Raw genomic sequence first — 13086 nt, 5'->3', positions numbered from 1 at the left:
ACGTCCTCCTCGAAAGTAGACGGCCCTCCACTCGCCGCGCTTATTTGGCGAAGTGGTCCCGGTTTTCTAGGTGGGCGGCAGACCAGGGTGTCTCCCTGGTGACCGCCCCGATCCAGCTTATCCTTGATTACCTCCTCCACCTGAGGGCCCAGGGCCTGATGCCCTCGTCAGTCAAGGTGCATCTGGCAGCCATATCGGCCTTCCATCCACCCGTGCAAGGGTACACGGTATTTTCCCATGCTATGACTGGCCGATTCCTTAAGGGTTTGGACCGTCTTTTTCCATATTCTAGACCCCCGGTCCCGCAGTGGGACCTAAACCTGGTGTTGGCTTGTCTCATGGGGCCCCCGTTTGAATCACTGGCCACTTGCTCCTGGTCTCACCTCTCATGGAAGGTGTCCTTCCTGGTTGCAGTCACGCTGGCCAGGCGAGTCTCGGAGCTCAGGGCCCTGACCTCTGAGCCGCCGTACATGGTCTTTCAGAAAGACAAGGTCCAGCTCCGTTCACACCCCACATTCCTCCCAAAGGTGGTCTCCGCCTACCACATGGACTTTTTTCTACCAGTCCTCTGCCCCAAGCCTCACACATCTAGTGAGGAGCGCCGTCTCCACACGCTCGACCTGAGGCGAGCTCTGGCTTTCTACCTCGAGCGGACCAAGCCATTCAGAAAGTCCTCGCAATTGTTCGTCGCCTCGGCTGCGTGCCTGAGGGGCCAGCTGATTTCCACTCAGCGGCTTTCCAATTGGATCACTTTGTGCATCCATTCCTGTTATGAGCTGGCGGGTGTCCCCCCGCCACCCATTGTGAGGGCACACTCAACTCAGGTGCAGGCCTCGTCGGCTGCCTTTGTGGCCCACGTCCACATCCAGGACATTTGTAAGGCCGCCACGTGGTCTTCAGTTCACACATTCACCTCGCACTGTGCGATCATCCCCCAAACCAGGGATGACGCCGGGTTTGGCAGGGCTGTTCTCCATCATGGGAACTTGTGAACTCCTACCCACCTCCAACAGATGTAGCTTGGAATCACCTATTGTGGAATACACATGAGCAATCACTCGAAGAAGAAAAGACAGTACCTTTTCTGTAACTGGTGATCTTCGAGATGTGTTGCTCATGTCTATTCCACATCCCACCCTCTTTCCCCTCTGTCAGAGTTGTCTGGCAAGAAGGAACTGAGGGTGGGGAGAGCGCACAGCTCCCTTTATACCGCGCCAGGCAGGTGCCACTCCAGGGGTTGCGGGGGGCACTCCCCCCTACGGGTACTGCTAGGGGAAACACTTCCAGCACCGGTGCACGTGGCAAGCACGCACACCTATTGTGGAATAGACATAAGCAACACATCTCTAAGAACAACACTTATGGAAAAGGTAACTCTCTTTTCTTCCTTCCCTGAATGGCTGCTTATTCAAAGGGCAAAATATAATTTTTGTACCTACAGTATGTGGGCCATTTAGCCTATTGTACATAGTTTACGAGTTGGCATTGAAGTTATTCTTACTAATCATATTCTACTTGTTTTTACGCAACTTTGGAATCAACGATCTGGTAACAAGCTGGAGCAGAGGGTGTGACCAGCAGAAATGTAGAAACAGGATGTTTCATTATTGTCAGAACATTCCCCTCCTTTTTCCTCTAAATGAAATTTTGGCAAAATCAACAAGATTTTGCAAAGGATTTTGGTATAGATGGAACTGCATTTTCCCATGAAAAATGGTTCCATCTACGTTTTTCTGACTAGCTGTACTCATCAGGATGAGTTTTTCAAAGAGGACATCTAATGCAGCCAAAGCCTACACCATGAAAGCCTTTGAAAATCAACAGTGTCAAAAAATAAATTCATGATTAAGTTATTGGAGAACTTTGATAAGAGACTATTAATATATTTTTCAATTATAAAACAAAATTCTCATATTTTACCTGATCATTTCTGCCATTTTTTATTTCTATAACATTATGTGAATATACTTTTGAGATCTAAATAGAGAGGGCCTCAACTTGATACTTTGAAAAATAGAATGATTAATATTCCAACTAGATCTAAAATAACTTCTAATTTGTCATTTTTTTGGTTGGTTGTCATGATAGACATTTTCAAAGGTCCCTTAGGAGGTGAAATGCAGAATTAACTACATATCATTCAGGACAAGACTGGAAGAGATGACATATAAATAGGTTTAGTCTGTATAATTAAAGGCTGAACATAATTTTTGTATTTAATTTTCAGTGAAGATTATGTATTATCCCAAAATGAATATAATATATACTTCTCTGTTCAGATTGGTATACTAATACAAATATATTTTAAAATTTTATGTATGTGATTTGGAAATGTAGAAAAACCGCTGAAGTTTTAGCCAGAAACTATTAATTGCATTTGCATTGAGATTTATTGCATATACTTACTTTATTTAATCCAGATGTCTGCATTTTAAACACGTTAGAAAAGATTATATTAAATGGGAGACATCAAAGAAAATTTGTAAGAGTTAATATAGTCAGTAGAAAGAACACGCATAATGAAACACCAGACAGAGGAATTTGTACATTCACTTGTGAGAATGAATTATGGCTATGAATGCATATATCCCAACAGAACGAATTGCTTATCAACTCACAAGTCACCCAGAGTAATTTTAAGATGATATGGCACCCTTATTTGAGTTTAAATGTGATACATTATTTTTAAATGTTATAGAATAGTGCTATTTAATACATTATTTTTAAATCGTTATAGAATTTTTTGGGTAAGATTTCTATTTGGTGTAGTCCAAATGTGAATATCATGTTCATATGTCTGTTTTGTAAGTTATGCATTATTTAAGAAAATGCCTTTTTTAAAAACCAGAACGTTAACCTCCCCCCCTCCCCCCCCCAATCCACAGCAAAAATATTTTTTGCTCTAGTGCCCAGTATGGAGCTTTATTACCTTTTTCAAATTTAAAATATTTGAAAATTAGTGGAGCGGAAGACTGGGAGAGAAACTTTAATATCAGAGTGGAAATGCTTGCTCCCTTTTCCCTCTTAGCCTGAGCTCTGGGACCCTTCACCTCAGAGATTACTAGACCGAGCCCTAGCCCAAGCCTGGAAGTCTACCCTGCAGTGAAACAGCCTTGCAGCTCAAGCCCCGCAAGCCCGAGTCAGCTCACACCAGCTGTGGGTTTTTTGTTACAGTGTAGACATAACCTTATGGGTCAGTCCTTCAGGTCTTACTCATGTGAGTAATTCTTACTAGAGAGATAAGATGTACTAGAATATATTTTGTATTGGACCAACTTCTGTTGGTGAGAGAGACGAGCTTTCAAGCTTATACAGAACTGTTCTTCAGGACTGGGAAACGTACTCAGACGATGTTTACACTAAAGAGCTTACAGCGGCACAGCTGTACAAATGCAGCTGCACTGCTGTAAGTTCTCCCTTGTAGCCACTCTATGCTGACGGGAGAGAGCTCTCCCATTGACATAATTAAACCACCCCAAAGAGCGGCAGCAGCTATGTCAGCGGGAGTGCATCTCCCGCTGATACAGTGCTGTCCACACCGGCACTTCTGTCGGTGTAACTTTTGTCGCTCAGGGGGTGTTTTTTTCACACCCCTGAGCGACATAAGTTATACTGAAAAACGTGCTAGTGTAGACGTAGCCTCAGAATGTCACAGCTAAATTCAAGGTGGAACAGATCATTTAGCATAAATAGCACATATTTCAAGGGGCCATTCACGGTGAAGTGACCCGTTAACACCCCTCCAGTGATAGGGAGGAAAGGAGCAGGGTGAGCAGCTGGGGGTCTTATTAGTGGGTTATAGATTGTTGTAATAAGCCATAAATCCAGTATCTCTGTTCAGTCCATGATTTTTAGTGTCTAGCAAAGCTGTGAATTAAAGCTCCCAGGCTCATCTTTTGAAAATGTTGTGCAGGTTTCCTTTGAGATTGAGGGCTGAGAGGTAAGATATAGGCCACGTCTACACTACCCGCCGGATCAGTGGGTAGTGATCGATCTATTGGGTATCGATTTATCTTGTCTAGTGTAGACGCGATAAATCGATCCCCGATCACTCTGCCATCGACTCTGGAACTCCACCACTGCAAGAGGTGGAAGCGGAGTCGACGGGGGAGCAGTGGCCATCATTCCCGCGCTGTAAGGACGCGAAGTTAGTGATTCTAAGTCGATCTAAGATACGTCAACTTCAGCTACGCTATCTTAGATCGATCCCCACCCCCCAGTGTAGACCAGGCCATAGAGTGATCACTTTGTGAAAAGCGTTCACCCCTGTGTGATTCTTACTATTTGGATAAGTAAAAAAATTTATATGCTAAACAAAGGTTGCAGGATCTGGTCCTTCTTGGTGCCTCTGTTAAGTGTTACAGTGTGGTGTGATATTGTGATTGGCCATGGTTACGTGTAGAGGCTTGTGGAAAAAAACAAACAAAAAACAAAAGGGGTGGAGGGTCAGAAAATTAAGCTTTTTAGTCTTACATTTCATTACTTAGAAATCCCTTCTAACTCTTCAGCAAATAAATGTAGTGAAAAAAATAAATGTGCGTATCGAAATTACCATTAAGCTTCCAAGGTAACGACACAGCTGTTAGAGCTATAGTTTACCTGCTGTGCTCAGTAAATTCACATTTTGGTCCATATCTTCACAGCCAGATGGTACTGAAACTTATTTTAAATTAAAGTGTACATTCTGCAGAAAATAGATATCCATGGAAAGATTGCAAATCTGTGCCATGGGACAGCATTTCTGAGATGCATATTACAAGTGACTTCAGTTATAATTGCAGTGTTGCTGAAGCCATATTGATCCCGTAATGTTAGAGAGACAAGGTGGCTAAGGTAATATCTTTTATTGGACCTACTTCCGTTGGTGAAAAAGGCAAGCTTTCAAGCTTACACAGAGCTCTTCACACCCTAATAACAATTATGTGGGTGAAACCAGACAATCTCTATGCTCTCAAGAGAACTCGCACAGAAAAGCGATAAAAGAGAAAAACACCGTATCACCCATGGGTGAAGACTTTTCACAAAATGATCACTTCATATCTGACCTCACACAACACCTTCAGAAGACAAATTTTAAGAAATTAAAATTAATATCTCTTTTAGACACTAAAAATCATGGACTTAATAAAGACATTGGATTTATGGGTCATTACAACAATCTGTAACCCATTAATTCTCCTTTTATCCTATGACTGTAGAGCTGTGAACTGCCCGCTTCATCTTGATTAGCCTCTTGCAACATGCATTTACTCCTTGTCTGTTCCACCTTGTGTTTAGCTGTGACACTCTGAGTACCTTTCCCAGACCTAAAGAAGAGCTCTGTGTAATCTCAAAAGCTTGTCTCTTTCACCAACAGAAGTTGGTCCAATAAAAGATACTACCTCACCCACCCTTTCTTCAGTTACAATGTTGCAAGTACATTTCCTCGGTGTTGGAGTTATCCTTCATCTTCCTGGCTCATGTACCACAGGCAGGAGAGCCAAATCCTGTTTTATGTAATAACTTCTGTACCACTATAACTGCACAGATTTATGGGTTGTTAGGCTTGAAATATTATATATTAACTGCAAAATGGTAAAAGGAAAGCGTGTGCATACTATGTTATAACACAACTGTAGCTATTTTCTAAAGCGAAAATGCTGAAGGTTGTCTCTTTGTTTTTATTGTAACTAGGATCAGGAGGAGGAGGATGGAATCCCAGAATTGTCTGAACCAATCCTGGAATTTAATAGACGAACTGAAGTTGTTTCTCCAAAATATAACGGCCCTCCATTTCCCCCAACTGCTCCTGCTTTTCAACAGCCAGCTGATATTCTGGATGAAATCATTGAAAGGAGGGAAACTTTAGAAAATAGGTTGATTAGCTGGTGAGTTTCCTGTCAGGGGGAAGGTAATAAAATAGCAGCTGTAAACGTAGTGGGAAGAAATACATAATCAACGCAAGTATTTTTTTAAAACTATTTCCCTTTGTCTTATTAAGTTTTCCCCATATATTGAGAGTGCTGTAAATTTGGCTGTCTCAGAGCCTGCTGGTAGAAATACAAAAGTTTTGTTTTGTCAGGGTGGAACAAGAAGTAATGGCACGAATTATTAGCGAGATGTACCCTGTCCAGAAGGAAAGAATGCCCAGTGTGGATACATCAGACAGCGAAGAGAGTGAGGCCGTAACCTCTGACATTGGTAAGTAGGAATTGTAGTTGGGCTCAGTTGCTTTCCAGCCTGAAAGCAGATGGGACCAAAGGCTATCCATCTCAGATTTGGGCTAAAAGATATTTTAACAGCTTGGTTAGGGAGTTTTAACTGGCTACCACCGTAAGATGTGTTAAACTTACAAAACTGATAAACTAATGCACAGAAAAGATGTGTGTTTGTGCACATGTGAAGGTGAAGAAAGGGGTCATCAGGGCAATACAAGCAAATTACCCTGGTTAATTGATAAAGAACATTCCACAAATGGGCCAGCTTTGGAAACCAAATTCTGGTAAACCTCCTTCCATGCAAATCAAAGTGCAGCTGCGCATTGTACTTTTGCTAGGCTACAAGGGTGGCTGTCTTTATCTCTCTTGTGAAGAAATGGCATATCAGATAAATGCCTGCCTTATAAACATACACAAGAGAGAGACATAGGGACTCCCACAGTCTCACCTCAGCCCTTACACTGACTCCCTCTGTGGCCTTGGACAAGTCATCTGCCTCGGTTTCCCCATCTGTAAAATAGGAATAATACTTCTTCACAAGAGTGCTTGAGAGTTCATTAATGTATGTAAAGTTCTTTGAAGATGCAAATTGCTAAGCATATTGTTATATCTTTGCAGTATAATATATTGCATATCAAGAAGTAAAATTTGAATTTAGGTTTTGTGTGTTTTCTTTTTAGTTGAGGCAGCAGGTGGTGGAGGATTTCAGCTCTTTGTCAGCGCTGGTGTGCCAGTGAACTCAGAAATGATTAATCATTTTGTGAACGAAGCTCTTACTGAGACTATTGCCGTGATGCTGGGTGAGCGGGAAGCTCAGAAAGCAGTTCCTGCTGCAAATGTTCTCCAAAGCACAGCAATCTTGCCAGTAAGAGTGAATTTTTTTATTATTATTTCTGGTTGTAGTTATGAGTGTGTTCGGATTTATTTTTTTAATCCCAGATTTTGGTTATGTGCAATCTGAAGACATTGAAAAGCGATTCTGAATCAGAACAAGCATGTTGTGGCTTCTTGGTTACAGTAAGTCCCAATATGTCCCAGTAAGTAACAAGATTTAAACCAATTTCACTTTTCAAAACTTGAGTTCTTTTGCAGTTTGCTACATTTATTTTTTAGAATGCTGTGCACATAAAATTGGTCTCCGAAGGACGGGAATAGTAATATTGGATTTCATGTTGTTGGATAATAGCTATGCTCTTTCCAGTACAAGGTTGCAAGATTGATAGACATTTTAGCTCAAGTGTCTTGTTATATTTGATCCTGTGCACTAGAAGGCATTCTTTAATATCTGTAAAGATAAGTAGTCTTCATGCATCTTCAGTCGTGGGTTTCATTCTCAGGCATGAGATTCAGAACCTGACTATAGAGCTAAAAGAATTTAGATAATTTATTTGTACTTTTCCCCTCATTGTTGGGTTGATTCTCCTTGACTGTGTTTTGCATTACAGTAGTCTTCAGCAAATGTTCAAACAGTTAAATTTACCTTTTAACATGGAAGAATTTTCTCCTTCCTTTAATAATCAAATGACCACTGCCTGTTATCAGCCTAGGGCAGAATTTTTAAAATATTTTTGATAATGAGAAGATTCTAAGCTATAATCCAGAGTTCTGTGTTGGGTAAGATCTTCAGTTTGATTTTTGTAGGGACCTACATGGACAATCTATTACATAAAGGTTTAATGAAAATGGGCCAGATTCTTGGATCCACTTTGTCCCCTTTGTGCCTCTCTGGTATCACAAGTGGCCGTATTCTTGCTGTAGCTGGCCAGCTGAGTATTCCCTTTGCATAGGTGAGCTCTCCAGTGGCATAAAGCTGATAGAGGTGGCAGAGCTGCCTCCTTTACTAGTGAGCCCTTTGCCTCCAGTGTAGGTGGAGGAGGCAGTTGGAATATGGCAGAGTAGAGCTCTGCCATATTTGATTATCCATTTGTGTAAGGGAGTTTACTGAGTGTGCCTTACAGCAGTTGTGTAAGTTAGAGCTGCTCCTCAACAATTCTTGACTTATATTGGGGGCAGGCAGCACAGGATTGAGGAGTTGCAACCAGCTTCCTGATCCCTTCTTGTGTGTGGTGGAGATTCGGATCCCAGTATGTCACATAATATCAAATCACAATGTCTAAAAAGAGAATCAGAGAGACAAGGTGCCTGAGGTAGTATCTTTTATTGGACCAACTTCTGTTGGTGAAAGAGAGAAGCTTTCAAGCTGCACAGAGCTCTTCTCCAGGTCTTCTGACGGGAAGAAAAGCTCTGTGTAATCTCTGACACTGCTCTATCTGTCTCTCTCTCCCCAACAGCAGTTGGTCCAGTATAAAAGACATTACCTCACTTGCCCCGTCTCTCTAATATCCTGGGACCAACACAGCTACAGCAACACTGCATAAAAAGGGAATAGCATAAGAAGCAAGTAGCTCTGGCAATATCTGCACTGATGTGCCAAGGATATCAGGGCATTGATGCAGAGGTGAATCTAAATGCACAATTTCTTCACTGAAGCAGAACCAGTTCAATGTACTATTGGAGATAGTACTGATGGATCTGGTTAATGGGCAGTAAATGCCATTGACTCAAATTCTGTAAACAGTGGGTGGCTCTTTATGTTTCAGGGAAGGAAAACATATTTGTGGATAGGCTTATCCTACAGTTATCAATCTCCATGACTGCTCTATGGATGAGGGAGTAGAGGACCAAACTTTCCTTGTTTAGGATGTGTAGAACTTCAGTTATACTCTTTCAAGACTTCCTTTGGTGGCAGCAATTCTGAACAAATTTAGGAGAGACAAGGTTGCATGGAAAGCATAGTTATTTATTGGTAGAGACAAATTTGGTTCCTCTTTTGGTGGAGAGAGAAATGACTAATTCCAACAGACTGCAGACTGAAACATTTGATCACACTGAATGAAGGCATCTTGTTATATCTTGAGCCAGGATTTCTGACTTCTGACATTGTGGAGACTAATTAAGTTATCTTCAGATAAGGTTTTTCAAGTGCCCTTGCTTGCTAGGAAGAGTTCCAGGAGGTCATATTTAAATGGAAAGAACACTCAGTGTTACTGGACTTTCAGTGATATATCTTTTTCCTCTGTTATTTTTTCAGGAGTCTGTGGTGTCTACTCCATTGGCTACACCACCTCATACACCACTTCCTGAAAAAGAACCGTCTCCAGTAAAAACTCCAGTTTCTTCTTTGTCTGTGACAGAAATCGGTGGAGATGTTGGTGAACAAGAACAAATGACAGAAACAGGTAATGAAAATGGTGTTTAAACTTGAGATGAAACAAGTGTACTCACATCTGTTGACTTTAATTTATGGTGTGGAATATTTTCTCCTGCAAATATATGATCTCTGAGGATAACCACCATTGGGTCTTTGTTTCCACTGAGAGAGCAAGGGGGGAACTCACATAGTTTAAAAGGTTTGAGCTAATGTATTTAAAAATATATGCTTTTTTGTTTTCCATAGGGCATCAGTTGTGCCCTGACCAGACAGAATTTGCATTGGCATTGTCCCTGGGGGTCATTGCTTTTCCTCTCACCATGTGAGAGAAATAGCTGACCTTTGCTTCGTTATCTATGCCTAATGTTAATAAATCCATGATTAAGCACCCCAAATATATTGGCTTGGCTTTCAGAGATGCTGAGCACCCACAAATCACACTGAAGTCAGTGGGAGCTATAGGCAATTGTTTAATCATTTATTTAAATTAGTTTAGTCCTCACAACTATCGGAATGTTTTCAGGTAAAATATGAAAGCCTTATGAAACAAAATAATGACCTTACATGAGGATTACTTGCTGTTTTACTTGCCAGTCTCAATTTTGTGATTGATTTCATATGTGTAGGATTTGACATTCCACCTGCCACTACTCCTATTGGCACACCTGCTGCTACTCCAGTTGATACACCTCCTAGAGTAACTACTCCAAGTCCTCCTGTATCAGAACATGGCTCTGATGCAACAAGAATGGGAAGCCCAAAGCCTCCAAATCCATGGGGTGATGCAGAACTTCCTCTGGATGAGGAAAAACCCAGTCCTTTGAATGAAGAAACTCTCCATCCAAGAGCTGTGTGAGTTATAACAATCAATATATTATCTAATTTCTCTTCCAAGTAATTTTGCCTGTTTTTCCTGTATAGTAAACAACTTTAGGGAAATACCGTATGTATATATCATGAAGTGTTGGGATAAACAATTCAGTAAATAGAATTAGAGGCTGATTTATATAACAGGTATAAGAAAATCAGGACCTCCTCCAGATTTTATCAGTACTTGTTTGTAATCATATTTGACAAGATACTTAGCAAGCCAGTTCTTATCACAACTGCTAGTAACAGATTTTGCTCTGTTGAAGTGTTTTTTTTATTATCGTTTTGGCAAATGGGGAACTATTTTTGCAGCTGTCTTAATGGAAGTAACTTCTTTATGACAGGTTTCAGAGTAACAGCCGTGTTAGTCTGTATTCGCAAAAAGAAAAGGAGTACTTGTGGCACCTTTGAGACTAACCAATTTATTTGCGCATAAGCTTTCATGAGCTATAGCTCACTTCATCGGATGCATACTGTGGAAACTGCAGAAGACATTATATACACAGAGACCATAAAAAAATGGGTGTTTACCACTACAAAACGTTTTCTCTCCCCCCACCCCACTCTCCTGCTGGTAATAGATTATCTAAAGTGATCACTCTCCTTACAATGTGTATGATAATCAAGGTGGGCCATTTCCAGCACAAATCCAGGGTTTAACAAGAATGCTTTTGGGGGGGTATGGGGCTAGGAAAAAACAAGGGGAAATAGGTTACCTTGCGTAATGACTTAGCCACTCGCAGTCTCTATTCAAGCCTAAGTTAATAGTATCCAATTTGCAAATGAATTCCAATTCAACAGTCTCTAGCTGGAATCTGGTTTTGAAGTTTTTCTGTTGTAATATCGCAACTTTCATGTCTGTAATCGCGTGACCAGAGAGATTGAAGTGTTCTCCAACTGGTTTATGAATGTTATAATTCTTGACATCTGATTTGTATCCATTTATTCTTTTACATAGAGACTGTCCAGTTTGCCCAATGTACATGGCAGAGGGGCATTGCTGGCACATGATGGCATATATCACACTGGTGGATGTGCAGGTGAACGAGCCTCTGATAGTGTAGCTGATGTTATTAGGCCCTGTGATGGTGTCCCCTGAATAGATATGTGGGCACAATTGGCAACGGGCTTTGTTGCAAGGATAAGTTCCTGGGTTAGTGGTTCTGTTGTGTGGTATGTGGTTGTTGGTGAGTATTTGTTTCAGGTTGCGGGGCTGTCTGTAGGCAAGGACTGGCCTGTCTCCCAAGATATGTGAGAGTGTTGGGTCATCCTTCAGGATATGTTGTAGATCCTTAATACTGCGTTGGAGGGGTTTTAGTTGGGGGCTGAAGGTGACGGCTAGTGGTGTTCTGTTATTTTCTTTGTTAGGCCTGTCCTGTAGTAGGTGACTTCTGGGAACTCTTCTGGCTCTATCAATCTGTTTCTTCACTTCCGCAGGTGGGTATTGTAGTTGTAAGAATGCTTGGCAGAGATCTTGTAGGTGTTTGTCTCTGTCTGAGGGGTTGGAGCAAATGCGGTTGTATCGCAGAGCTTGGCTGTAGACAATGGATCGTGTGGTGTGGTCAGGGTGAAAGCTGGAGGCATGTAGGTAGGAACAGCCGTCAGTAGGTTTCCAGTATAGGGTAGTGTTTATGTGACCATCGTTTATTAGCACTGTAGTGTCCAGGAAGTGGATCGCTTGTGTGAACTGGACCAGGCTGAGGTTGATGGTGGGATGGAAATTGTTGAAATCATGGTGGAATTCCTCAAAGGCTTCTTTTCCATGGGTCCAGATGATGAAGATGTCATCAATATAGCGCAAGTAGAGTAGGGGCGTTAGGGGATGAGAGCTGTGGAAGCAATGTTCTAAGTCAGCCATAAAAATGTTGGCATACTGTGGGGCCATGCGGATACCCATAGCAGTGCCGCTGATTTGAAGGTATACATTGTCCCCAAATGTAAAATAGTTATGGGTAAGGACAAAGTCACAAAGTTCAGCCACCAGGTTAGCCGTGACATTATCGGGGATAGTGTTCTTGACGGCTTGTAGTCCATCTTTGTGTGGAATGTTGGTGTAGAGGGCTTCTACATCCATAGTGGCCAGGATGGTGTTATCAGGAAGATCACCGATGGATTGTAGTTTCCTCAGGAAGTCAGTGGTGTCTCGAAGGTAGCTGGGAGTGCTGGTAGCGTAGGGCCTGAGGAGGGAGTCTACATAGCCAGACAATCCTGCTGTCAGGGTGCCAGTGCCTGAGATGATGGGACGCCCAGGATTTCCAGGTTTATGGATCTTGGGTAGTAGATAGAATATCCCAGGTCGGGGTTCCAGGGGTGTGTCTGTGCGGATTTGATCTTATGCTTTTTCAGGGAGTTTCTTGAGCAAATGCTATAGTTTCTTTTGGTAACTCTCAGTGGGATCAGAGGATAATGGCTTGTAGAAAGTGGTGTTGGAGAGGTGCCGAGCAGCCTCTTTTTCATATTCCGACCTATTCATGATGACAACAGCACCTCCTTTGTCAGCCTTTTTGATTATGATGTCAGAGTTGTTTTTGAGGCTGTGGATGGCATTGTGTTCTGCACGGCTAAGGTTGTGGGGCAAGTGATGCTGCTTTTCCACAATTTCAGCCCATGCACGTCGGCGGAAGCACTCTATGTAGAAGTCCAGTCTGCTGTCTCGACCTTCAGGAGGAGTCCACCTAGAATCCTTCTTTTTGTAGTGTTGGTAGGGAGGTCTCTGTGGATTAGTATGTTGTTCAGAGGTGTGTTGGAAATATTCCTTGAGTTGGAGACGTCGAAAACAGGATTCTAGGTCACCACAGAACTGTATCA

General features: G+C 42.0%; 1 protein-coding gene across 11 annotated transcripts in view; it reads left to right on the top strand.

Moving 5' to 3' along the window:
• The window catches only part of KIAA0586 (KIAA0586 ortholog), a 134105-nt gene that overhangs the window by 72959 nt on the left and 48060 nt on the right, over positions 1-13086 (top strand). For all 11 annotated transcript variants that reach the window (XM_073349974.2, XM_073349981.2, XM_073349977.2 and 8 more), the window contains 5 exons: positions 5674-5867; positions 6062-6180; positions 6878-7062; positions 9289-9436; positions 10035-10260. In XM_073349974.2, the coding sequence (XP_073206075.2) occupies positions 5674-5867; positions 6062-6180; positions 6878-7062; positions 9289-9436; positions 10035-10260 (872 nt within the window). The remainder of the gene's footprint in view (positions 1-5673; positions 5868-6061; positions 6181-6877; positions 7063-9288; positions 9437-10034; positions 10261-13086) is intronic.

The sequence above is a fragment of the Lepidochelys kempii genome, chromosome 6, assembly GCF_965140285.1.
Source record: "Lepidochelys kempii isolate rLepKem1 chromosome 6, rLepKem1.hap1, whole genome shotgun sequence".
Taxonomy (NCBI): domain Eukaryota; kingdom Metazoa; phylum Chordata; order Testudines; family Cheloniidae; genus Lepidochelys; species Lepidochelys kempii.
This window is presented reverse-complemented; position numbering and strand designations above follow the sequence as displayed.